General features: G+C 35.6%; 1 protein-coding gene across 3 annotated transcripts in view; it reads left to right on the top strand.

Annotated features, from left to right (window-relative positions):
- Positions 1 to 26,257, top strand: part of CSMD3 (CUB and Sushi multiple domains 3) — a gene marked incomplete at both ends in the record, with an annotated part of 911,147 nt that overhangs the window by 619,023 nt on the left and 265,867 nt on the right. For all 3 annotated transcript variants that reach the window (XM_079795927.1, XM_079795926.1, XM_079795925.1), the window contains 3 exons: positions 12,452 to 12,643; positions 18,507 to 18,633; positions 19,869 to 20,071. In XM_079795927.1, coding sequence (XP_079652053.1) covers positions 12,452 to 12,643; positions 18,507 to 18,633; positions 19,869 to 20,071 — 522 coding nt within the window. The remainder of the gene's footprint in view (positions 1 to 12,451; positions 12,644 to 18,506; positions 18,634 to 19,868; positions 20,072 to 26,257) is intronic.

Below are 26,257 nucleotides of genomic sequence, written 5' to 3'. Positions count from 1 at the left end.
CAATGAACAATAAATTATAGTCAAATAATATATTTATGGAGTTTCTACTCTGTGTAAGACACTGAACTAAAAAGTAAAGCACAGATAAAATTGAAGTGGTTGCATGTGTTTAATAAACTTACCATCAGATCAAATCAATTCTTAGAAGTTCAGAATACTCATTTAATATAGCAAAATAAATTAAGTAGCAATATTCAGGAATCTTTAGTATTAGAATATTTGAAAAAAAAATCTAATGACCACTCTAAATTTTCTCAAGAGGTCAGATGAGTGGAAACTATTACAAAAACAGGGAAATTAAAAAGGTAAAGCATTAAAGTTATTCACATGGGATTCTAAAAGGAATATGAATAAAAATCATTTGTAAAAATATTCTTTCTTAATGAAATTTGAAATAGAGAGAAGAGTATGACTCATTATATTAACATATTCTGGTGTATAATACCGAGAGCTTACTCTTGTTCCCTGATTATGTCAAGGCTTTTTCTACTTGTTCTTTAATTGTTACAGCATTAACATGAAGGAAAAATAAATTAACTAAATGAATGTTAAATACCTATTTTTAAATCCTGAGAACTGTGTGTACAATGTGATCTTTTTTATGAATTCCTTGCAAAGACAAATGAAAATCCAAGCAACTCATGTTACAAGTATACTGTTTGATGGACTACAGTAATGGTATTGAGGATTATTGCTCAAATATAATTGATGTGATCTCTTCGGAAGGGCAAATATTTTAAAATATGCTTTCTTCTCCTCCTTTCTCTGTTTTCTAACAGGGCTGCTGACATTTTTCAAGTCATGGCTCAGTGTTTATAAAATGGCCTTTCTTTGTTCTGCATCACTTTGCATTTCTCCATGTCTAAAATGTTAATGGGTTTCTTAGAGGAAATAGAAATTTTCTTTTCTGATATTTAAACTCTATGCATCTTGACATTATTGATGCAAAGATACTGGATATTGTAGGACACACCTGGATTCTTTAATTGAATTTATTGGGGTGACATACCTGGATTTTTAACTTGTGTGGGGAGCTTGGGAATCTGGGATGAGGAAGATCATTGACTTTATTGTCATGCATGAGTTATTGGATGCCAAAAAGAGGAACCTTAAAAAGCAAATATTTGAAGTCACTCTTTTTTAATGACCCTAGTTGTTCATCCTTTAGCATGTCTTTATGAAGATGGGAAGCTAAAGAATTTGGGAAGAAAGTATAAAAGCAATTATTTTTAAAAGGGGTATATCTATAAATATGTGTTTATATCTACAATTAATATGACAGTGATCACACTGTATTGTGGTTATATATTTTTTGCAGACATATTGTGCATAGTTCTTTGGGGGCCATTTCCTTTCATAATGTCTTTAGTCTGTTTTAGTTCAATTGTATCTATTTACATATTTTTTGGTAAAATTAACATATGGTCTCAATACTGTGTTTATAAAAATGCCTTTATGATACAGCAGATTCTACTAGGTCACATGCTTTAAATATTAATAAAATTCTTAGCAGCAATAATTCATTTCCTAACCAGAGAGAATGTACCAGGTGTTCATATATGGGAAAAGTGAAGCAGCAACAACTGTATTTGTGTTTGAATTCCTTGTCCAGCTCTTCCTAAATTCAACTCCACCTCTGCCATTAAGAGAATTAGAGACAGGAGAGAGGACATTAAGGTGGGCAGGTCAGGTAAGGATTCGTGAATTATGTGGTATTAAAGGTAGGGTTGATAGGTCACAGAAAGAAATGGGGAGTATTCCAGGCAAAGAGAATAGGACAAGGAAAGGCATTGAGATTAAAAAGAACATATTAAGCACTTTTAAGGCATATGATACAATTCAGATTAATCCCACTTACCTTATTCTAGTCTTAGCATAAAGAGACCTTTAAGACCACCCTTGTGTAATGACACACTATCTAATGATAGTCACTTTCTAGCTATCTTTCTATTGTCCATTTTGATGAGTTAGTAACACTTGCCGTTATGTGGTTATTTTCAGTTTGAGGCAGACAGAATCTCATTTGGCTGAAATAAAAATAAAGAAATATTTTAAAACAGGCCATTGAGGTTCATTTTATTTCAGTTGTCTTATTGCTCCATTATGTATATAATCACCAAGAATAGCAAATAGTGGAAATAGTGACTGAGAGGCTGCTTTTGGCTTGAAGTAATGGAAAATCTTCCAATGGCTTAAATAACAAGGATATATATGAGAAAGCTGATGGGTAGGTTTTGATCCAAGTGTTCAAACTAGTCAGTAAGGGTCTTGCTACTGTGGCCTCCCTAGCGTTCACTTTTTCTCCTCATGTCTGTGACATGATCACGGGATAGATACATTCAAGGCAGGAAGAAAGAGAGAAGAGGCAGTGCCAATCACACGCATTCCTTTGATCAGGAATGCACATTCCTCTGTCAGATACTCTCTTATCTCTTTTTGTCTAAAACTGGGCCATGTGGTTATGCCTGAGTTTTTTAGAAGGCACCCCCAGGAAATGAAGTATTTGGCAGACTAAATGGTTTAGTATTAGGCCGTCATAATATACTGTCTGATATGATTCTGTAACTGCTGGTAACAAAATCAGGGGTTTATTTTAGTGAGGAAGAAGAGGAAAAGAGATACTGAAAAGGCAACTTACAGTGTCTACTATAAGGTACAGCTATAGCAGAGATTCTAAAAATTAATATGTCCAAAGGTATTGTATTAATATATGCCTCCATGATTAATGGTGTCATGGAAGCCCAGAGAACCTTGGGTGTTTAGAAAGGAAAAGCATTGGTTTACCCATCTATATATATATGCGTGACCGTTTGACCTGTAGCTATGACGTGCATTGACCACCAGGGGGCATATGCTCAATGCACAGGCATGGAAACATGGAACAGACTGATGAATCTCAGAGGGAAGGGGGGGAGGGAGAGGGCAGGAAGACATTAACCAAAGATCTTATATGCTTACTAGAGGCCCGGTGCATGGATTTGTGTATCAGTGAGGTCCCTTGGCGCCCGCCCGGTCTCGGGCTCCTCCCTGGCTGCCTGCTGCTTTGTGCACTACTACATCCGATTCCCACAGGCCTAGGCCAAAACTGGCAGTCTGACATCCCCCGAGGGGTCCCGGGTTACAAGAAGGCACAGGCCAAGCTGAGAGACCCCACTGCTGCACGAATTCGTGTACTGGGCCTCTAGTTATTAATATTAGCCTTACTATGCTAAGAAAACAGGGAGCTTGTCTCACTTTCTTGCAACAATAGATACGTTCGTTATATGCATACCTAGGATAAACTTGAGGGGAGAAAATGTTATACCCTTTGTCACAGCCCTTTATTTCCTAAAGCAAATTAGATTTCTTCAGTCTTTACCCTTTAGAATTATCAAGAAGAATCTTAGTCTTTTACTCCCAAATAAGTTTCTCAGTCAATTCCAGTTTGATTAGTCAGTTGAAGTGGGGGCAGCTATGCAGATTAAATATAAAATCTCCGTGACACTTGGTCAGACCTTGACTGCAGCAGGGTTTCCCACTGTTCCTCCATCCCTCCAGCCTCTCAGAAGTAATTACTTCCTTGAGTCAGATCGCTCTCCTATTCTTCTCCAAATAATGGCCATCAATACTCTTGCCCTTGAGAAATCTGAAACTCACCCAAATAAAGATCTAGATGAAGCATATTTTCAAGTGCTTTATATAACACAAATTGGTTGTTAATTTCCCTGTGTTCCATAAAGGCTTAGCTATTTTTCTGAGAAAGTGTAGGGGAGTAAACTAGGGGAAAAATTACCATTCCTTTTTGGAAGAACAAATCAGAAATTTAGGTCTCAATACAGTATCCTTGCTAAACCATTACTCTGCTCTGGCTAACACTCTAATATAATTTGGAAAATTCTTATAGGATATTCTGACCAGACTCCTTCAACCCCTCAATGCAAATTTCAAGAATGCATTTCTAAAACCTGGTGTCTTTTATTGTATTTCTCTCTCTGAAGGCTAAGTTGTAAAAATGTCACTTTTTATTTGGTGACTTGTCTTGTCTTCCCTTTTACTCCTCTACTGGAAATAATTTATTGTTGAAATTACTTACTTGGTCATAGGTTTAAATTTTGTCTTTCCCCACTGAAATGTTTAAGGTCTAGAGATAAAGAAAACAGTGAATAAGGCAAAGTTTATGCCCATATGAAGCCAATGTTTTAATGTGATAAGACAGAAAATAAAGATACGAACAAAAGATAAGGTAACGGCACCTAGAATTAGTTTATAACAGGGCCATAGGACAGATAGTACAGGAGATGGGGTTTTTGTAATTAGTTTGCTCTGGGACTCCATCTCAGATGAAGTATCACCTGAATTGACACCTGGGTTAAAAGAAGGGGAACCCACATTCAGATCTGGGGGTAGAGGGCAGATAAGTGCAAAGGCTTAAGAGAGTCCCGGCCTTGAGTTGTGTGCCTGGAGCTGGATCAACGAGAAGAACAGGACGAAGTGAGAGGTAAAGTTGGAAGGTAGGCAGAGGGGAGATGGACTATTTTAAGGGCTTAGATTTTATTTAAAGGCAGAGACTTTCAATATTATCATATCAAATGTGAGGGTTTAAAATAATAACTGACATTTATCTACCACTTACTAGATACAGTCCTATGAGTGAGGTGCTGTTATATTCCACGAGAAGAGGATGAAACAAAAAGCACAGAAGAGTTATGTGACTTGCCCAAGGTCACGTAGTTATTAAGTGCAGATATGGAAGCAGAACTGAGGATCCCTGCCTCTAGAATCCATGCTCTTTATCAGGCATCCTCAAACTACGGCCCGCGGGCCACATGTGGGTGTTTTTGCCGTTTTGTTTTTTTACTTCAAAATAAGATATGTGCAGTGTGCACAGGAATTTGTTCATAGTTGGTTTTTTTTTTTTTAACTATAGTCCGGCCCTCCAATGGTCTGAGGGACAGTGAACTGGCCCCCTGTTTAAAAAGTTTGAGGACCCCTTCCTTAATTATCATACTGTATTGCACCTAATCTGTTGTAGTTTTTTTTATTATTTTAAATATATTTGTATTGATTTCAGAGAGAGAGGGAGAGAAAGATAAAAGCATCAATGATGAGGGAGACTTTGTTGCATGCTCCGCACTGGGGATCAAGCCTGCAACCAGGGCATGTGCCCTGATTGGGAATCATGGCCTCCTGGTTCATGCTTCATAGGTCGATGAGCCATGCTGGCTGGGCATTTTTTAAATTTTATTTTTGGAAATTCCATTAAGTAATACTCTTTCTTATCACTGATGTAATTGTAAAGAAAATTAATTTTTTAAATGTTAATGCACTTCTTCCCAAAGCAACTTTGTCATTTTATTCCTGAGTATCAGAATGCTTTCCTATTGGCCAGATGCACTATAGGGTCATGACATACTCCTAGTGTCTTTCAGGGTGTTTATCAAGTTTTAAAACTCTGTCTCTTGAAGATACGTTTCATTGAAAATTCGTTTAGCTTTTCATTTGTACTTACCCCACTTTCATCTAGTAAAAAGGAATTAGATATTTAAACTACTTATTAGAGAGCTAAATTAGACCTTTCTGATGGGCTATAGCATTGTCTTTTCTCAAGCCGCTGTGGTAATGTCCATAATGTCCATTCATTAGCAGTGCCCCTGGGTTCAGATGTCCCTGTTATCACTTCTGTACATTTAATTGACTAAAATGCCTGAGACATATGTGTTATTATTGCAAGAGAAAAGTTCAGCTATGTTTGAACTCAGCCTTCCAGGCTTTTGTTGTTATTGTTGTTATTGTTGTTTGTTGTTGCTTGAAATGATTCAATAATCCACACAGAACATGGCCATTTAAAATTTTATATTCAAATTAAAGATGGGCATTAGCTAATGTTTGATGCCTGTTCTTGTGTACTAGCCTTATACATATGTAAGAAATTACCCTCTTTAAACTCTTTAAATTCGTTACAGTATGTTGTTGGCAATGTTAACCGTGAAAAATAATCAGATGACCTATTAACTCTAATTTTATTCTTAGTGTATAACTTATTTAATGCAAATGCAAGTAGAAAATAATTAAATTACAAAAGAGCAACAAAGTTATTCCTTGTATTCCCGTGTCCTGTAAACCACTTAAGACAGATATTTTTGGCATTTCCTTTATTCTTTAAATCTTGAATTTAATCAAGTAATGAAGGAAGTATTGATTTATGCTGCATTATGTGGTATAAGATATTCTAACTAAAATATCAAAGAAATATGTCTTAATTATCTATTTACAGACAATATTGGATGCACTTGTTTTGTACTGGAATAACAAAGGAGTCATTACCATTTTTATAGCCTTCACATCCCAAAAGTTCTGTGAATTTTGAACATAAATATTTAAAGACCTACAAATTTACTGTTTACATAAAATTTAATGTCTGGCAGATTGAAGACATATATGAACATCAAAACTTTACAATGTTTAGAAAAAAAATGTTACCTAGAATAGCTATGTCTTTAAGTAGGAGAAACATTTCTAAAACAAAATATACAAGCAAAAATCTGTCCATCCTTGCCTTTCTAAGCACATCCTGAAGTACAGATATTAAGAACCTGGCAGTACCTTTCCCATATTCTTTCCAGTGAAGATCTCTGCTTAGAATCTGCCCATTAAAGGCAGTCCCCTGAGAGCGGAAAGGTGGGATCAGTGGAGAAGCCATTATTTTCCAGCATCTTCCAGCTGGATTGTGTTGCTGGCACCTGGGCGCATGTGGCAGCAGCTTCCCAGAACTGCATTTCCCGAAAGCCAGCAGTGATCTTCTGACCTCCACTCCCTCACGTGTCTTATACTTTCCCTCTAATTTTTTTTTTTTTATATTGAATCTTAGCAACTCAGGATACTAAGTGGCTCTGCTTTCCTGACCAAGCCCCAGTCATTATTTTTAAAAATTTTCTATAACAAACATACCATAAAAAAACTCAAAAGATGAGACAGTTTAGGAGGTATAATTTTAGGAGGTATTATATATGTATATTAGGAGCTATTATATACATATTTTATTACATATATATAATATAAAAACATACACTATATAGAAAGAATCCTACAAATCAGTAAGAAAAAAAATTCTAAAAGAAAATTTCACAGTAAAGGAAACTCTATTGGCCAATAAATAAAATGCATAATAGAAATTAAGACATGAAGAGTAAACATTAAATAACATGCTATTGCACATTCATAAAATTGGTAAATTTAAAAAGGTGCACAATACCAAGTGTTGATGACAGTTTGAAGAGCTTGAACCTCTTTTACATTTGGTAAAGCCACCTAGAAGAGTAATTTGGTAATATCTCATTAAATTCATTAAATTCCATTCCCAAATATAATTAAAGTACACCATTTATACATTTGGCCAAATACCAAATGGCTGATTGTTAAAAAGAAAAAAAAAAGGAAATGCTGAACCCCACCACTTCAGAATAATGTACAAATGTATGCTGTACAATACACTAATAGCACTTTTTTTTTCAGACTTTAGGCATAGAATTTAGAGCACTGGCAGTTTAAAAAAATATGTATTCTTTACATTCCACCTGTTTCTCCAGGTGGAATGCATAGCAGTCATTTCCACAATCTTTTTTTGTTTGTTTGTTTAAAGTCTTAATGTCTATAAGCTCAAAACTCTGATTTTTTAAAAAAAACAAGGACCTTTTTATTTTAAGTTACATCAAAAATGCTACTTACATTCAAAAAGTTAATTTTCAGATATCATATATCTCTAAGCCTTCTGCCTTACTGTAGCATTGGTTCTGTCTTTCTGACCAGGCATGACATGTCCCTATGTGAATACACAGTTGTTATTCCTAATAAATTGAACAGTAATTATGTTGAGGTAGGGATTCAACTGTTTACCTTTCAGTAGGTCAAGGCAAAAGTTGAATAGTAGATTAGCAAACTTTGATTGAATCTCAAGTACAAAATGGATCCGGAGATGGGGCATAACCTATAGAAAGAAACACATACTTTTGAGAGGGTACATAGAAGCAGAGCCTTTTTGTAACCATAGTGATTGGAAATGTTATAAATGCTCATCAGCTGGAGAATAAATAAATCACTTTTGGGGTTGGCCTACAGTAGAATTCCACAGAGTAGTTAAAATAAATACAATGTATATGTGTATAAATATAAAGGTTAAAAGAAAATGCTGGGCAATATATAAAGGCTCAGAAGAATTTATTATGTATTTTATGTATTATGTATTATGTATTTTCATAGACATATAGATATGTGGTTAAATATATAAAATATGTGTGATAATGGTAACTAATTCAGAATATTTGCCAGCTCTTGGTAGGGAAGACCACAAAGGGATTGAGGAGGAGAGACACGAATGGAACATTAACTTGTTTTGCAATATTGGTTCTTTTAATAATAATGTTAATTTGAATGTTAATCAGTTAGTATGAGTATTAATATGAAAATGAATCTGAATTAAAACTAACTTGAGCAACTATGATTCTAGAATGTGATAGAGTGAGTTGGTGAGGTTACATTATCCTTTGTAGGTTTCAAATTATAACTCAAAACTAAATTGGAGCCCAGCTGGGTGGCTAAGTGGTTGAGCATCGACCTATGAACCAGGAGGTCATGGTTCAATTACCAGTCAGGGCACATGCCCAGATTTCGGGCTCAGTCCCCAGTGTGGGGCGAGCAGGAGGCAGCCAATAAGTGATTTTCTCTCATCATTGATGTTCCTCCCCCTCTCTCTCTCCCTCCCCCCTCCCCTTCATCTCTGAGATCAATAAAAAAAATTTAAAATAAAAACATATAAAAAACTAAATTAGAAATCCTTAAAGAAATACTATACTACATGGTGACAAAACAGGAATTAGATCTTAATTTAAGTTATTCAGCAAGTCAAAAGAATTCAGGTAATGGGGATTTTTCAGTTACCTTTGTGCTCTAGAAATTTTCATTTCATCAGACTATCAAATTTCACAAGGAATGGGGGATATTAATACCATATATGATTTTTATACAGTTCTTTATTTAATTGTAAGTTTCAAATATTTGAGCTTTTCAGTGAAAAGACTGGCAGCTGAATGTTTCCACAAAGTTCTGAATATTTATGAATAAGCAATAATAATTCCACCAAACTGGACTAAATGATCTTATGCTTTGTAGTTTATATACTATTGTCCATGTGCATTTTCATCTACAATGCAAAGTATTATGTTATCTTAATTTACAAAAACTATCTCCATTTTACCTCATCACCAGCAATTGCCAACCACATTTTCAGAGCATTCACATTAAGAAAGGATGAATTTGGTAATGAACCTTGAAAAGAAAGCTTGACTTTCATTTTTGTTTTTATTAAAGATACATGCTCAAAAGTGGCTGCATCTTGAATGATAAATTCAATCTTATGACTAGTAGAAGGAATGCAGTTTTGCAACTTTTGAGCAGGGCCACTTTAAAAGTAGTATCAAGTATGCAAATTAATGCAGACTGGTGCAGCCACTGTGGAGAACAGTATGGAGTTTCCTCAAAAAGCTAAAACTGAAACTCCCATTTAACCCAGTGATCCCACTTCTAGGAATATATCCCAAGAAACTAGGAAATATGCACCCTTATGTTCATAGCAGCACAATTTACCATAGCTAAGATTTGGAAACAGCCTAAGTGCCCATCAGCAGATGAGTGGATTAAACAACTGTAGTACATCTACACAATGGAATATTAAGCTGCTGGAAGGAACTCCTACCATTTGCAACAGCATGGATGGACCTGAAGAGCATTATGCTAAGTGAAATAAGTCAGTTGGAGAAAGATAAATATCACATGATCTCACTCATATGTGGGATATAATGAACAACATAAACTGATGAACAAAAACAGATCCAGAGACAGAGAAGCATTGATCAGACCATCAAACCTCAGAAGGAAGGCAGGGGAGGGTGAAAGATCAACCAAAGGACTTGTATGCATGCATGTAAGCCTAACCAATGGACACAGACACCAGGGGAGTGAGGGCCTGAGTGGGGGAAGGAGAGGGTTGGGGGAGTAATGGGATAAAGACACATATGTAATACCTTAATCAATAAAGAAAAAAATAGTAAGTAAAAAGAGTATCAAGTATGCAAATTAATGTTCTGAAATTTTACAGTTACAACTTATGCTGTTTCTAGTTCTGTGTTTAAAAGACTGACTTGTCAGAACATGTATCCCTTATACCTTGTTATATATATAAATATGTATATTAAATATAATATATGTACATGTATATGCATGCATGTATGTGGATGTGTGTATATATATGTGTGTGTATATGTGTGTGTGTGTGTGTATGACATATGTCATAATTTGAATTAACTTCTAACTTTTTGTCTAGCTCTGTTTCTGAAGCTGTTTAAATTTCCCTTAACATATTTTTAACCAAATCGGGCTGTCACAAATTGATCCGTAAGGGAAATTTCTGAAGATGTGTTTTTTTAATCGTCTCATTAACTTCAGTTTCTCATTAGCATTATTTTAGGTTTTTGTTTTTTTTAGTTGTTTCCTAGAAGTAATTGCCTTTAAGAATTCAAAATCATCCAGGAGCATTATTGAACATCTGCTGTGTGCCAGGATTTGTGCTTGGTGGTCATTGTGAGAAAGAAAAAGTAATGAAATCATGCTACTTGGTAGGGAAACAAACACAGAAGCAATGATTGTAAATGAATTGAAATATGCAGAGCAATTCTATCAGTTAACTGAGGAGGGAATGATTAGGAACCCCTAAAAGAGACTAGAAAAGGATCCTTTTGTTCTCCAAGAGCAAATGTATCCCTCAACACACAGAAATTATAGTATAAAACTCATTACTTCCAGCTTTCAGGTTTTGGCAATTTTATGTATGTTTTGATACTGTAAAAAAGCCAATGATGGAAGTTTCACTTTCCAGTTCCTATACTAATTTGGTCAAGGATCTGTGCCTATAAAGGAGATGCACATCTTTTATTATATAACTTAAGACACAAATGTTTTCCTTGTCTCCAACATTTTTGTGTTGAAATCACAGATTTCTCTCATACATGATGCTATCTGGAATATTCTTTTTCATCTTCTAGTCTCAGAAGTCGTAACTTGCATAATTTTGCGCCTAATTATAGCTAGGGAATTTATGTTTTGATTACTAGTGTTATATTTGGTTTAAATTATGAAGTGTCTTTTCTAGTTATTTCAGAATCTCAACAGTTCATTGTGCTCCAATTGTTAGGTTTTTAATATTCATCTTTATTAATTTTATTCTGAATTATACACAAGGTCTTCTGGATCTTGAGAGATCAAATTATTATTAAGATAATGTAATCATGACAATAATAACCCTGTGGGCCCCGTTTGATCCGGCCCTTAACCTTGTAGTAACAAGATGAAAAATCATAGAAAAATCTACACAAGTGGACAGAAACAAGGGATAAAGAAAAATAGGCTTTCTCTGTTTAAAGTAGCTGTCTCGCCCTCCTGTCTGGAAAGGAGAGAGAAAAACCTTTGCTTCTTTGAGATTGATAGAAAGGACTCTGGCTTTTTATTCTAACCTTTGTAAAGTAAAGACATCTCTCCAGAGGCCAGATTAGCCTCCTGTGCATGCGGTTTTTTGTAATCTGAAGATGTCCTTTAGGCCCTGGCCTCGTTTTCCCTTCAACTATAAACACAAACCTCCTCCAAAGTTAGGTAAATCTCTCTGGAATTCTCTTACGAATGTTATAGTTGTAAAATAACTTATTAAGGGTTGCTCTGGCCCCAGGGTCCCAACTTTCCAGTAAAATTAATGCAAGAAGCCCAAACTCTGCAGAATCACAAAAATATTTTCTTTACACCCCAGAGTGACAACATGTAGGAAGAATAATATGTCTTTTGGGTGTTTTTTTTCCCCTGAGAATTTTTTCAGAGCTGTAAATTTCTGGAGAAGGCAGAATATAACAATTCAGAGTTCTTCAATCTAATTACTATTATATTATTTTTTGATAAAGTGTGTTTTAAATATAAAACTATTTCATGTTCTAAGACTATAGCAGTAAAGCGTCTAAATTTATATTTGCTTATATTTGCAGTGGACATATTTGTTATTTGGGCAATTATGATTTCACATATTTTCTATGTTTTAAATTTTGATGTAGTAGTTATAATGGCCAGATCTATTATTAGCTGTAAATCACTTAAAGAATGCAAGAAGGTTAGTACTAAAACAAGACATGATATAGTCATCTAGACCATGGGAATCATTTGAAAAATACAAAAAAAATTCTAATTTTAAAAAGTGTAAAAACTCTGTTTGGCTGTTGCCTAGTATCAAAATTAAATGTGGCAGGAGTATTATAACTAGGAAAGAGAATACAACTAGGCAAGGGTAATGTAACTGTATGAAAATAATAGGAATAAATGATTTGTAGAGTTTTAATTTTTTCTGTTAAATTTCACCTTTAATAAATTTATATTCTTCTCACAGGTTTTGAACTTTCACATTGTGAAGACCCTGGCGTTCCACAATTTGGATACAAGATCAGTGACCAAGGCCACTTTGCTGGTAGCACTATCATTTATGGATGCAATCCCGGCTACACTCTCCATGGAAGTAGCCTTCTCAAGTGCATGACTGGGGAGAGAAGGGCATGGGACTACCCTCTGCCTTCCTGTATTGGTAGGAGACTCGTTTAGATCGTGAGAAAATATTTCTATAAGAGTGTTACCAAAATACACTGTAGGTTTTCAAGTGATTCCATCTTTCTACTCGCAACTCATACCTTAAGTCCAGAAGTTAACATGTGCTCTCCACCCGCAGTCTAGTCTCCTTCAGTCACCATGTAGTTGACGCCAATTACGCTCTTTGTCCTCCCTTTACCCTTTTTCTCCTCTGATAACCACCATTCTCTTGTCTGTATCTATGAGTTTGCTGTTTGCTTTTTTTTTGTTTTGTTTCTTTGTATGTTTGTTTTGCTTGTTCTTTTGTTGCTTTTTATTTTATATTCACATATGAGTGAAAAAATCTTTTTATTGATTTCAAGGAGAGGAAGGGAGAGGGAGAGGGAGATGAAAGAGAATCATTGATTGGCTTCTGTCTGCACGCCCCACACTAGGGACCAAGCCTGCAACTTGGGCATATACCCTGATCAAGAATCAAACTGTGACTTCCTGGTTCATAGGTCGAAGCTCAACCACTGAGCTATTGTCAGTCAGGCAGTTCTTATCTTTTTTTTTTTTTTTTTTGCCTAACTCATTTAATAAGATCCATCCATATTGTCATAGAGTATACAACTATAAAGTTGTACACATGAAATTTATGTCAGGTTATTAGCCAGTGTTATCTTAATATAGCTAATAAAAATTTTAAAAATATATTAGTAAGAAATACACTATTTTCAAAACCTAAAAAAAATAGGAAGTTAATGAACTAAAATTTGTCAGAAGGAAATTAATGGAAAGTGAAGGGCTTCTTTTAGTAATTTTTTATGAGTATTTTTTGATGCAATATAGCATTATTTTTTTTCTATCTTGATAACATTTAACTCACTACAGCAAGATGTTAAGATTCTTAACCATATAATTTGTTAAATTACATTGTACAGATTTATCCTATATAATAAAAGCCCAGCGACTGAACTGTGGAATGACCAGAACGACCGGTTGACCAGTCACTATGACGCACAATGACCACCAGGAGGAAGGCACTCAACACAGGAGCTGCGCCCTGGTGGTCAGTGCGCTCCCACAGTGGGAGCGCGGCTCGGCTGACCAGCGGACTGGGATGAGCAGTGCTCCCACAGCGGGCTTATCCCTGCAGGCCACGCCCCCCCACACCAGTGCACGAATCCTGTGCACCGGGCCTCTAGTTTTAATATAAAAAAAATTATTGCCTGTCCTGCTATCAAGGTAGATTAAAAACAATAAACTATTCTTAATAACTTAAAAAGGTTTTGTTTATATACTCAACTTTTCAAAAATCTAAAGAAGTTCATGTGCTTTTTAAAATGTGTATGCAGCATAATATAATTAACCAGTTTCCATAAGATTCTTCTGAGTGATATCAGATATATAGTGTACATGAAGCTAGACAGTAATCATTCTCTACCATCTCATAGCTCAATAATGAATACCGGGTATGTGTGGCTGGGAGGGTGGATAGAAAAGTGTTGTAAAGACCGCTGCTTCCCCTGCCTCCCCACAAAATCAAATATGTGCCCAGGCGGATTACTAGGGCAACAACAAAAACCAACATTTTTAACAAAACACTAACTTCTTAGTAGGGAACAAACATGCAGTGATTCTTTAGTCATTCTTATTTTTTTTAAATATATTTTTATTGATTTTAGAGAGGAAGGGAGAGGGAGAGAGAGATAGAAACATCAATGATGAGAGAGAATCATTGATTGGCTGCCTCCTGCACGCCCCCCACCGGGGATCGTGCCTGCAACCTGGGCATATACACTGACCAGGAATCGAACTGGTGACCTCTTGGTTCCTGGGTCGACGCTCAACCACTGAGCTACACCTGCCTGGGCGTCATTCTTATTTTGCAATGGCAATTATGGAGGCACAGATTTGTTCTGTCATATGCCCATATGTATTAAATTGGCCAAAATATTTTTCTAAAATAGTTTTATTAAGGTTAATTAATACCCCAAAAAACTGCACATTTTTAATGTATATGGTCTGAGGACCTTTTGAGACAAGGTTTAATCTTTGTTAGTTGGCATGGTCAACATAGGAATCTCCACAAAACTTGCTAGAATACAAATTATTAAAAAATAGAATTTTAGACATTAAAGGCCTTGTGACTAATTGCAGGGTTTTTGATGCCTTGGGACCTCTATTGGATTTTTAAAGCATAGATTCATGCAGAAAGCAAACACGTTTTTAATCCAACCAAAGTTCCATTTTAGTTTTTTTTTTTTTCTTTTCAGACAGCAACTCAATTTTGGATAGATTATGAGGATAATATCTATAATAATAATTGACCTAAATTGATTAAGCTTGGGATTCTGGAATAAGACCAATAAACAGCCCACTGGCAGTGATTATGAGAAAAATGTAGCATTGATTAATTCTCTCTAGGTTATATTCTTTGATGTGTACAGGAAATATATTTAGAAAATCATTAAAGATTACAATAACATAAAACTATAAACTTGTAAACACTGACTTGCATGCTGTCCTGAAAATTAAACTCACAAAACAAATACATTAAAAACCATATGTTTTTTAATATGTGTTGATCCAAGCTGAAAATATTCTTTAGTTTTTGGAATATTATATGCAAATGGAAAAACATTTGGTCTGAGATCAGAAGATTTTAATTATGTTTGCAATGAATCAATGCACTTTATATTTACAAATATCCCAAGACAAACTTACTGACTTAATACTGCTCAAGATCTCATGAGAAGGGTAATGTTTATTTATTTATTTTTTCAATGTTAGATGATCAGGAATAATAGCTGAAAACAGTTGGACACATGGTGATGATTTCCATGATAACAGATGATTAAATTCTATTTTGGATAGTGTTCTCTATTGGCAACAATTGATAGCTTTACCATCTGGCCTAAGATTATAATTTTATGTGCCTATAAATATTAAATATTTATGTGACTATATTTTTCCTCTATCAAATTAACTTTTTCTCCAATATATGGATAATTACATTTTTGAAACTTATACTTCGATCAAATAAAAATTAAATTTTTAAGCAGTATACTTTCTTTAAACACTATTTCATTTTTATCGTGCAAACATAAGTCTTCTTACAGAAATGAATTCTAGCACTAGAACATACCACCCTGGCTCATTTGAAGTCAAAATACTAAGTAAAGAAAAATGGAGAGAAAAAAAGTTATGTTTAAGTTCAAGATATAACATAGTGCATATAACTCGAATTTAGCCTGTAATTGGTTAAACATTAATCTGAAAAAAATGAAGAATAAAATTTGTTTGCATGATAAATATATGCCAACATTGATAAATCATAAAAAATGATGAAAAATGAATTAATATAGGTATATAGTTCTAGTTGTTCAATAAAGTTTTTGTTAAAAAAATGAGAAATACCACAAGTGATAGTGACCTCTTGAATACTGGTATCTTCTTATTTACTTAAAAATGATAAATTTCTGCCTGGCTGGTGTTGCTCAATGGTTGAACATTGACCTATGAACCAGGAGGTCAGTTCCATTCCCTGTCAGGGCCCAAGCCTGGGTTGCAGGCTTGATCTCCAGTAGGGGGCATGCAGGAGGAAGCCTGTCAATGATTCTCTCTCATCACTGATATTTCTATCACTCTCTTTCTCTCCCTTCCTTTCTGAAATCAATAAAAACATATTTTTTAAAAATAATAACATCCCAGCCAGTGGCTCAGTGGTTGAGCGTCAATCCGTGAACCAAGAGGTCACTGGTTTGACTCCTGGTGAGGGCATGTGCGCGGGGTGCAGCCTCGATCCCCAGTAGAAGTCAGCCCAATGATGTTTCTATCTCTCTCCCACTCCTTTTCTCTCTCTCTCTCTCTCTCTCTCTCTCTCTCTCTCTCTCTCAAATCAATAAAACTTACTAAAAAAAATACTAGTAATAAGAAGTAAATTTCAAACTATTAAAAATTAATCCAATATAAATTAGATTGAATTGTTGCAATACAAAAAACTGCTAGTCCTCTATGAATGTGTGTATCAATCCCTCTAGAAAAACAGAATCAATAGAATACTAGATCTAGATCAATTGATCTATCTATCTACCTACCTATCTATAATCTATCGTTCTAAAGAGATTCATTTTAAGGAATTGATTCAAGCAATTGTGGTGGCTGACAAATCCAAAATCTATAGGAAAGGCCAAAAGACTGGAAGGTCAGGCAGGAGTTTAGACTGTAGAGAGAAGTTCTTCTTTTCTAGAAAATTCAGTTTTTGCTCAAAAGGCCTTCCAATTGATTAGATGAGGTCCAACCACATTATCAAACACAATATCAAAGGTAATCTCCTTTACTTAAAGTAAGTTGATTGCAGATGGTAACCACATTGATGAAATAACTTCACAGCAACACCTAGGCTAGTGTTTGATTAAATAGCTGGGTCTTGTAAACCTAGCCAAGTTACCACAAGAAACTAACCATCACAGTACAGTGAAATATAATATCTAAAATCTTTGAAACATATATATTTATATGAGTAGAGCCTGCAAATTTAAACCATTAGGTTCTGTTCTAAGGTGTCTCCCAAATGCTAAAACTTTATCTTTGACTTTTGCTCTAAAAAAAAAAAAAAAAAAAAAAAAAAAAAAAAAATTAAGACGATTAATTCAGCCATTGAATTTGAGTAAGATAAAAACAAGAAAAATATAAGAGTATCTTCAAATATTTATGCTAATAGTAAGCTTTGTTTTGGTTCCTTTTTGGTAGGAAATAATTTGGAGAATTTTCAAATTTATAATATATAACTAAAATATTTAGTTTTCTCTTCTTGAATATAGTTATTTCTAGAATTAAGATTACACCAGGAATCCCAATATGTTAAAAAAGCATTAAAATGGAGAGGGAATCCCCCAAAAGATAAAAATCTTATTAGATTATATGACAATATATACATTTTAACTTGATAAATTTTATAAAAATTAGAGATTACATTAAATCAAAACCAATCTAGATTTAACTGAAGTAAGAAATCTCTAATAAAAATGATGCTTTGACTTTTGGGAGGTTAAAGTGAAAGTGTTTAGAGTGATTTAAAGGGGAATAAAAGGACAATGAAATTTAGAAGGCCTGAGGGACTGCAGTAAAGATTAGTTTTTCTCAGAGGTGGGTTGCAAGATGATGAATTATTCAGCCTGCAACCAACTAGCACTAAGCAACTCGCCATCTGTTTCTCCTTTTTAAATTGTCATTATTTAACAACACATCTTAAAGTGTTTGGAATCCTAAACTTAGAGTTTTTGAGTGTCTCTTTTTTTTAAAATCCCTAGTTGCATTCATTCCATTATCTTTTATGTGATCTAATTTGACACTCTTGTTTTATTGTGCAATATGTTCTTTCTTCAATTAATACCTTACTCTGAGAAACCATATACAGTTAAGTCCTCGGGTTACGTCAGAGATCTGTTCCTACGGCATGATGTAATGTGATTTTCGCTGTAAGTCAGAACCCACCTACATAAGCACCTACGTCACTCACATGGAGCACACACACAGCAGTAATGAAGTGAAACAGTAACAAAAATTTAAAAGAAAGATAACAATTCCTGACCTTTACTTGTGGTAAATAAATAGTACAAAACATAAAGCACATATGTACATACGTGGAAATGACGGAACTTTTTTTTATAAACAAATGGGCGATGGCAACGTAACCACAAAATGATGTACGTCGAGTCCGACGTAACTCGAGGACTGCCTGTACAAATACATACTTTTAAGAAAAGGGGGAATCAATTCTTATTTTTCTTAAGGTACTAGATATTGTAAAATTTACAGATTGTTTTCAAAAGACTGGCATTAAACTGTGAGTTAAATTTTCATTTTCTTATTAGCTGAATGTGGAGGTCGTTTCAAAGGAGAATCATCAGGAAGAATCTTATCTCCCGGTTACCCCTTTCCATATGACAATAACCTGCGTTGCATGTGGATGATTGAGGTGGATCCAGGAAACATTGTCAGGTAAATGGATTTTATTTTCTCAAAATTATTAGGGAATCTGGATTTCCTGAGGAGCCCCTAAGTATAATATCAATCAACATAAAAACTTTTCAAGATTTTTATCCTTGGTAAGGAAAAACTTAGATTTTATCTGTTAAACATGAAAAATAAAAATACTAATAATAATAATTTATTGATTTATGGGCCACTGTGGTAGCTGATATAACCCTGTAGAAAGACACTTCTCATATTTATAAGAGGGTACAGAGGAAGAGAAAAATTATTCTGCTTCTTGGCACTTTGCTCACTTAATTCTTTTGTTTTTAATCCTCCCCTGAGGACATGCCTAGAGAGGAAGGAAGGGCAGAGAGAGAAAGAGAGAGAGAGAGAGAGAGAGAGAGAGAGAGAGAGAGAGAGATCCGTTGCCTTCTGTACACTTTTCAACTGGGGATCAAACCCACAGCCCAGGCATGTGCCCTAACTGGAATCAAACCAGCAACCTTTTGGTGCATGGGAGGACCCTCAACCAACTGAGCCACTCTGCCTGGCTACACATTTAACTCTTGAAGACTCAAGAAGCTGAGTCCACCATTTTGATAAGTATACAATATTGTCATGGTCACTATAATAAATTTAGCCTCACAAACATTAAGAAAAAATAAGAATAGAAAGGGGACTCAATAACTAGTTACTCCTTGTCTCCCATGGCTTTAGGCATATCTCCCCCCCCCCCCCCACTCTGATCAGGGGCAAGGCCATCTGGCCAACTACCCATGGCCCCTCCCCCAGGCCACTGGCCCCTGATCAGTCCCCCAACCCCATTCAGGGGTGGGGCCAGCAGGACCACTGCCCACAAGCCCTCCCCATGGCTGGCCCCAACCCCGATCAGCCCCCATAGAGTCATTATAACAGTTAAGAAACAACAAAATGTAATGCATTTGGCATGGTGCCTGGCATGTGCCAGATCCTCCATCAGTGTCACCTGCAGTGGCCATAGTTGAAATTCATGAATGCTGAAAAGAATGTATACCTCAAAGTTGATAATTTGCCAGGTGATATAATAGTACATTTAATCATTCTAAAGAAATAAATTATACTGTTCAAGAAAAATTTATTATGGTTCAATATTCTGTTAATTTTTTACCTGGTAAAATAAAAGGAATAATTAATAAGAGCAAATATGCATATGTGTTATATTCTTTATTTAAAACAGAATTTGTACTTAAAATTATCAAACAGATATGTTTCTCCCACAGCCTACAGTTTCTTGCTTTCGATACGGAAGCATCACATGATATACTGCGAGTTTGGGATGGTCCACCAGAAAATGAAATGCTTTTAAAGGAAATTAGTGGATCTCTTATTCCTGAAGGAATCCATAGCACCCTCAACATTGTAACCATCCAGTTTGACACGGATTTTTATATCAGCAAATCTGGATTTGCAATTCAGTTTTCAAGTGAGTTACTATTTTATTTCTTACATGCAAATGAGGAATGCTATTCAAATAGTTCTGTTAACTTTACTGCTGAAACTTTAATGACTTTAAATATTCTTACCGGATCTTCTTAATCTGCAGTTCAAGTAAAATATATTTGGAAAAAAGAAATGCAATTAGTTTCAAGTAAATATATTAATTGCTGAGACTGTCTCTTCAATTGGCAAACCAATTTTCCTTAAAATATAAGTGGTGGTATAATTATTCAGCAAATGAAATAGTTATATTACAAAAACTTGCAATCTGGATTTACATTTAATTTTTAATTTTTAATTTTATATTTACAGATATACTTAACAAAATAGTTTAGATCTCCTTTTAAATTAAAAATTGCCTATAACAGGAAAATACCATGCATAAGTAATTACCAGTGTCCATCGCTCATCTGTGTGTGTGTTTTTTTTCCCAAGACACTGATGCATGACTAAATATATATTGTTCTGTCAAAGGAATTTTGTTTTAGTGGCTGGAGAAAAATAAATGAAAACTTAAAAATTTTAATTGCTATTTTTTTATTTTATTGCCAACACACATTGTCTCTTTACGAATATTATCTGATGGATTTTTTCATTGTATCTGTTTTAAAAAAATTATTAACAGAAATCTATCCAAATTTCCAAGATCATCTATAAAAAGAGTGCAAACCAGTATTCTTCAAATGGCCCTGAATTAAAACTCCAGCTCCTTACTAATTTGGGCACCTTACCTCATCATCTGAGGCTGAGTATTCTGTTACACATAGGAATAATAATGCTCATCCCATAAATAAGTTATTAAGATGTAACATGGTTACATGTGCATAGTACTTGGTATTGAGTAGATAGTTTGTGCCCAATTCACTATTATCATTATATGAATAAATGTAAAGTTGAAATCCTTTGAAAAAAATGGAAAAAGCATGAAGGACTTTTGAAATTTGACTCTCCACAAAATATATTGCTTTAGATAAGTGACTAGTTAATACATTTAAACAATTGGTGGACTTTTTGTTCAGGGAACACAGTTGTTTGACATAATTAACTAACAGAAATGAATTGTTTTGTATTGTATATAAGCCAAGCTTGTGTGAAAGATATAAATCAGTGTAGAAGAGTCAATATTTGTAAATTTGCTCTTTAAATTCACATCTTTTGAAAAATGTATGAAAAATAAGAAAAAGTGTTTGTAATTGGTGAACAGAAATGGCTTCTAATTCTAAAACACCAAACATTTTTTCATTTTTATGTCTTCTGTTCTCTGCTGTTTATCTCTCTCTTTTTGAAGTTAGGGACAATTTATCAGAGAACTGTTCATGACTGCTGTCCAATTTCAGTTCGAATTGTAGTTTGGAAACTAACAGTGCTCCTTTCCTTTACCTTAAGTTAGTAATATACATTTTTACACTTAAATGGTCATTGTGATTAAATATCTGAAAACACTCATGCTTGTGCCTCAGGCTAGTGTTTGTGAATGCCAAGTCCACGTGTTAAGGGAAACAGGCTGTTCCATATGAGTTTTGGGGAATTTTTAATGCAGCTTTTTCTGTAAAATTAGCAATGCATCTTTACATTTATTATATTTGTCAGGCATATTCAAGTTATCAAAACAATGTGCATAATACCAGATCTTTACTAAATCTGCCTTCATAATACTCTTAAGATGCATAGAAATTTGTACTACTGATCTGAGACTGAAAACCCATCCATTAAAGTAAAATTCCTTTGAGGGTTAATATATTGTGAATAGCATCAATCATTGAAAAGTAGTCTCTTGGTGGTAGGTCTTCTGTAAATCATGCTTACACAGCTTTCCCAGTGCCCAGATTTCAAATTTGAAAATATTATTTTAATGAGTAAGTTCTTATTTGTATGTCAAGAACCATGTTAAGTGTTTTATATACATGATCTCATTCATTTCATTCTCACAAAAGCCATATGAGATATGATATGTCACTCCCACTTTCCAAATAAATAGTCAGAGGTTTAGAGAGTGAGTTAATTTGTTCAAGGTCAACTGCTAGCAGTGCCTGGAGCTGTGACTCAAATCCATATGTGTTTGAAAGGAACTCCACACTATGTCTGGAGCATAGTATATGCTTGGTAGTTATTATTATTATGCTGTCATTATTATTTATTTTTAAATATATTTTTATTGGTTTCAGAGAGGAAGAGAGCAAGAGAGAGAGAGATAGAAGATCAGTGATGAGAGAGAATCATTGGTTAGCTGCCTCCTGCACACCCCATACTGGGGATCAAGCCCGTAACCCAGGCATGTGCCCTGACCAGGAATTAAACCATCACCTCCTGGTTCATAGGTCGACTGTCAACCACTGAGCAATGCTGGCTGGGCATGCTGTCATTATTATTTAGATACATGTATTAATATGCTAAGAGGAAATAGGAAGCTCTTACTTACATATTATTAGTCACAATGAAGTTCTACTATTTAATCAGCTGTGCTTCTGATTATGCTCCCAAGTACCACATCTAAGGTCACACTTTGGAAGGCAGATTCATACAGGTGAAACAGGGAGGAGGAAAGAGAAAGCTGAAGTGCACACATACCCATTTACAAGGACAGCTGCCCTTCCTCCCTATCATCATTTTGTCCTGTAGCAAGACAGGTTAAAGTGGAACCTGAAATGGGTAATTTTGTGTAAAGTCATCTAATTTTCAAGGAAAACAACTACACTTAAAGGAATGTTAACAGACTATATAGGCCAATAAACCACTACTTTAGGTCAAATTTGGCTTGTAGGTCAGTTTGCCCCTTTAGGGCCCTTGCTAAAGTCCTCTTTCCTGGATAAATTTATCTCATGTTACTCATCGGTTCATTCATTCATTTGTTCTTTAAGGATCATATTCTAAACATATTTATCACCAATTATTTCTCAGTTGTGCCTTCCCTTTCACTGAGGCAAATCTTAGTTTCACAAATACACACACACACACACACACGCACACAACACACACGCTGTACTGCTTCTGTGTCTAAACCTTCTTCCACCTTAAAGGTTTCTCTGTCTGCTCTCTTATGCTTCAGTCTTGCTCATTCTCACAGACTCAGCACCAAGACCTCTCTCTAAAAAACATTTTCTGACCACTTAATTAAACATTTTTAATGTTTATAACTCTTTTAAAACATTTTCTGAACTTTCTTTATTAAACATAGTCAAGCCCATGCCCCAGGCACCAGCTGTGATTTATTTCCAAATAAAGATGAGAATAAACTGTTTAACAATTCATTGTCCTGAAGATACTTGAATTATGTGACATTTGCTCTCCAAGGATATTTTGGGTTCCTTTGTCTCCCTAAATCTTTATAAAGAACAAAGATCATGTTTGGGATGGTTATATGGTTTATTTTACTAATCTAGTTTTTGAGAGTAAAAGGAGAAACTATTAAAAATTAAGCTGGACAACAGGCATAAAACAAGGACAGTTGTGGCCAAATCATGATGTGTCATTTTAATTGTCAGACTTTTATTCTGTCCTCATTCTCCTCACTGTCACCATGTGCATTCCTGTTCTGAGCAAATAGCTGTGGTTTATTGAGTGTCAAATAATAATAATAAAGAAAAGAGTCTGGCGGTGGTAGCAGATCAGTCTTAAGTGACAAAATGCAACCAATGAAATGTATTTCCCTGAACTTGGTACAAAGTGAACCAAACTGAAATGTAGGTCACATACCAACTTCATCATCATCATCAAGCCACTATCCGCAGCCGCATGCCTTCTATTCCACGATCTATTCATTCTTTGTAGTCTGTGGTTACACTGCCTGGTATTATAGTCTGCAAGGCACTTTTGCTTAATCAGAGCTACTTAAGTCTGACATTGCACCTCATGCTGTCCTACGTGGCGTCCTTGGTCTCAGCAGTCAGCCTCTCTATCCGCTGCTTACATTGTAATCTGCTTGTCTCACTTTAGTTCCACAGGGAGGACATCTCAGAGGATCGTGCTGTCGTTTGCCCACAGAATAGTTGATTTTGACAGAGTATTTTCTGTGCTCCTCAGTCTTTGACCTCTCTCTTAAGAATCTACCCCTGCTGGGTAATACAAAATGTACTGTTTAAAATTCTCAAGGAAACGGATCCTTAACCATGAGACGCTGATGGCTCCCAGCCTCAAAGGACTGCAGTGCCCCTGCCCATGTTCCCATTCTCATTACTGCTTGCATTTCTGGCACAGACGTCTACCAGCTACTTACTTCATTAGTGTAGTGTTTCTACCTTTCCACCTGACATCACTTCTCTATTTAAAATACTTTATTTGCCACACGGTCATAAGCTCAAAACTTTGGGATTACATTGAAATCCTTCGCAATCTGCATCCCAACTACCTGCCAGCTTCATCCCTCATTATTCCTGTACACGCGTCCAGTCATTAACACCACGACGTGTCGTTTCACATTTCTGCTTCTTTTGAAAACTCTCTCCCATATTCCTGGAACACTAATGCCCACATTCAAAATCTATAAATTATTAGTCATTGTCCAAAGCCCAGGTCAAATGATACTTCTGGTACCAATGAACTCCTAATTAATCACTACCATATCTGCAGTGCTCTGACACTGTGCGCATGTCATCTTAGAATGGTCATATGTCCCAGTTTGCCCTGGACGTCCTGGCTTAGGCCTGTTGTCCTGGCATCCTGGCTGGTTTGGCATATGGCCTGTATTTTCCATTTCTTTTAAAAAACCAAGTATCATTATTAATAGTTCTATTAAAATAGTCAAAACATACTTATTAGCTCTCTATTTGTATTCAATCTCACCCAGTAGTATGTGAAATACGTTTGCAGTGCTCAGAGTAATTATAATACTTGGTTCAATTTGAAAGACAAAAACTGGTAACTCCTCTCTGTTTCTCAGTCTTTTCCAGATGCTAGGTTATTCACACTTGCCTTTCAAGGATAGCATACAGGGCGCTTGTAGATGAAATGAACTATTCTCAGATAGGAACACCTAACCCATTCTGATCCTGGGTGGTAGTGGGAGAAGCTTTAGATGATGCTGCCCTGCCAGCTATTGAGTAGTATAAAAGCAAGTTATCTCCTAGTCTGTGCTGTTGTTTGAAAGCTTCATAAAGGTGTCAGGCCATGAATTGGCGGAATTAGTGGGAATTGTGCGTGGAAATAGAGGCTCAGCAGATGTGCTGTAGAGCTCTGGAGCTGTAATTTTCAACCTTTCATCTCATGGCACAAATAAACTAGTGACTAAAAGTCTGTGGCACACCAAAAAATAGGTTATTTGCCGAACTTACAAAAAATAGGTGTGATTTTTTTAAAATATATGTTTATTGATTTCAGAGAGAAAGAGAGAGAGAGAGAGAGAGAGAGAGAGAGAGAGAGAGAGAGAGAGAGAGAAACATCAATGATGAGAGAGAATCATTGATTGGCTGCCTCCTGCACTCCCCCTACTGGGGATTGAGCCTGCAACCCAAGCATGTGCCCTGACCAGGAATCTAACCTTGCCCTCCTGGTTCATAGGTTGATGCTCAACCACAGAATCACATTGGCTGGGCAGGTATGATTTTGATTCATTCATATTGGATGACTATTGTTGTGTTGGCTGTTATCATTTTTTTTTAAATTTGACAATATAGTCTGAATGCTCTTGCATATGTGTATTTGTTACTTTATGGGGTAAAACCAAAACTATTGATTTTATCATAGAAGTATTTAAAAGATTATTTTGCAACAGATATTTATGGCAGCAGTAGTATTTTTTAAAGTACAAGTTTAATGAAAAAATATGTACTGAATATTCATTTCTTAGGAAAGCTGATTCCCCCAAGATGTCCAAAAGGAAGGTCAGTCAGTTCACCTGAAGGTTCTGTCAAGAAGATCACAAGGAGAGATCAACAAAAATATCAAACAAACTTATCCTTGCACAAGTTGAAACTAAGACCAGGCCTGCAGGGGAGGGCAGTTGGGGGAGACCAGGCCTGCAGGGGAGGGCAGTTGGGGGTGACCAGGTCAGCAGGGGCGGGCAGTTAGGGGTGACCAGACTGGCAGGGGAGGGCAGTTAGGGACAATCAGGTTGGCAGGGGAGCAGTTAGGCATCAATCAGACTGGCAGGAAGTGGTTAGTGGGTGATCAGGCTGGCAGGCAGAAGTGGTTAGGGGCAATCAGGAAGGCAGGTAGGCGAGCAGTTGGGAGCCAGCAG

Source organism: Cnephaeus nilssonii, assembly GCF_951640355.1.
Source record: "Cnephaeus nilssonii genome assembly, chromosome: 18".
In the NCBI taxonomy this organism is placed as follows: domain Eukaryota; kingdom Metazoa; phylum Chordata; class Mammalia; order Chiroptera; family Vespertilionidae; genus Cnephaeus; species Cnephaeus nilssonii.
The sequence above is the reverse complement of the archived record's forward strand: the minus strand, read 5'-3'. Positions and strand labels throughout refer to the sequence as shown.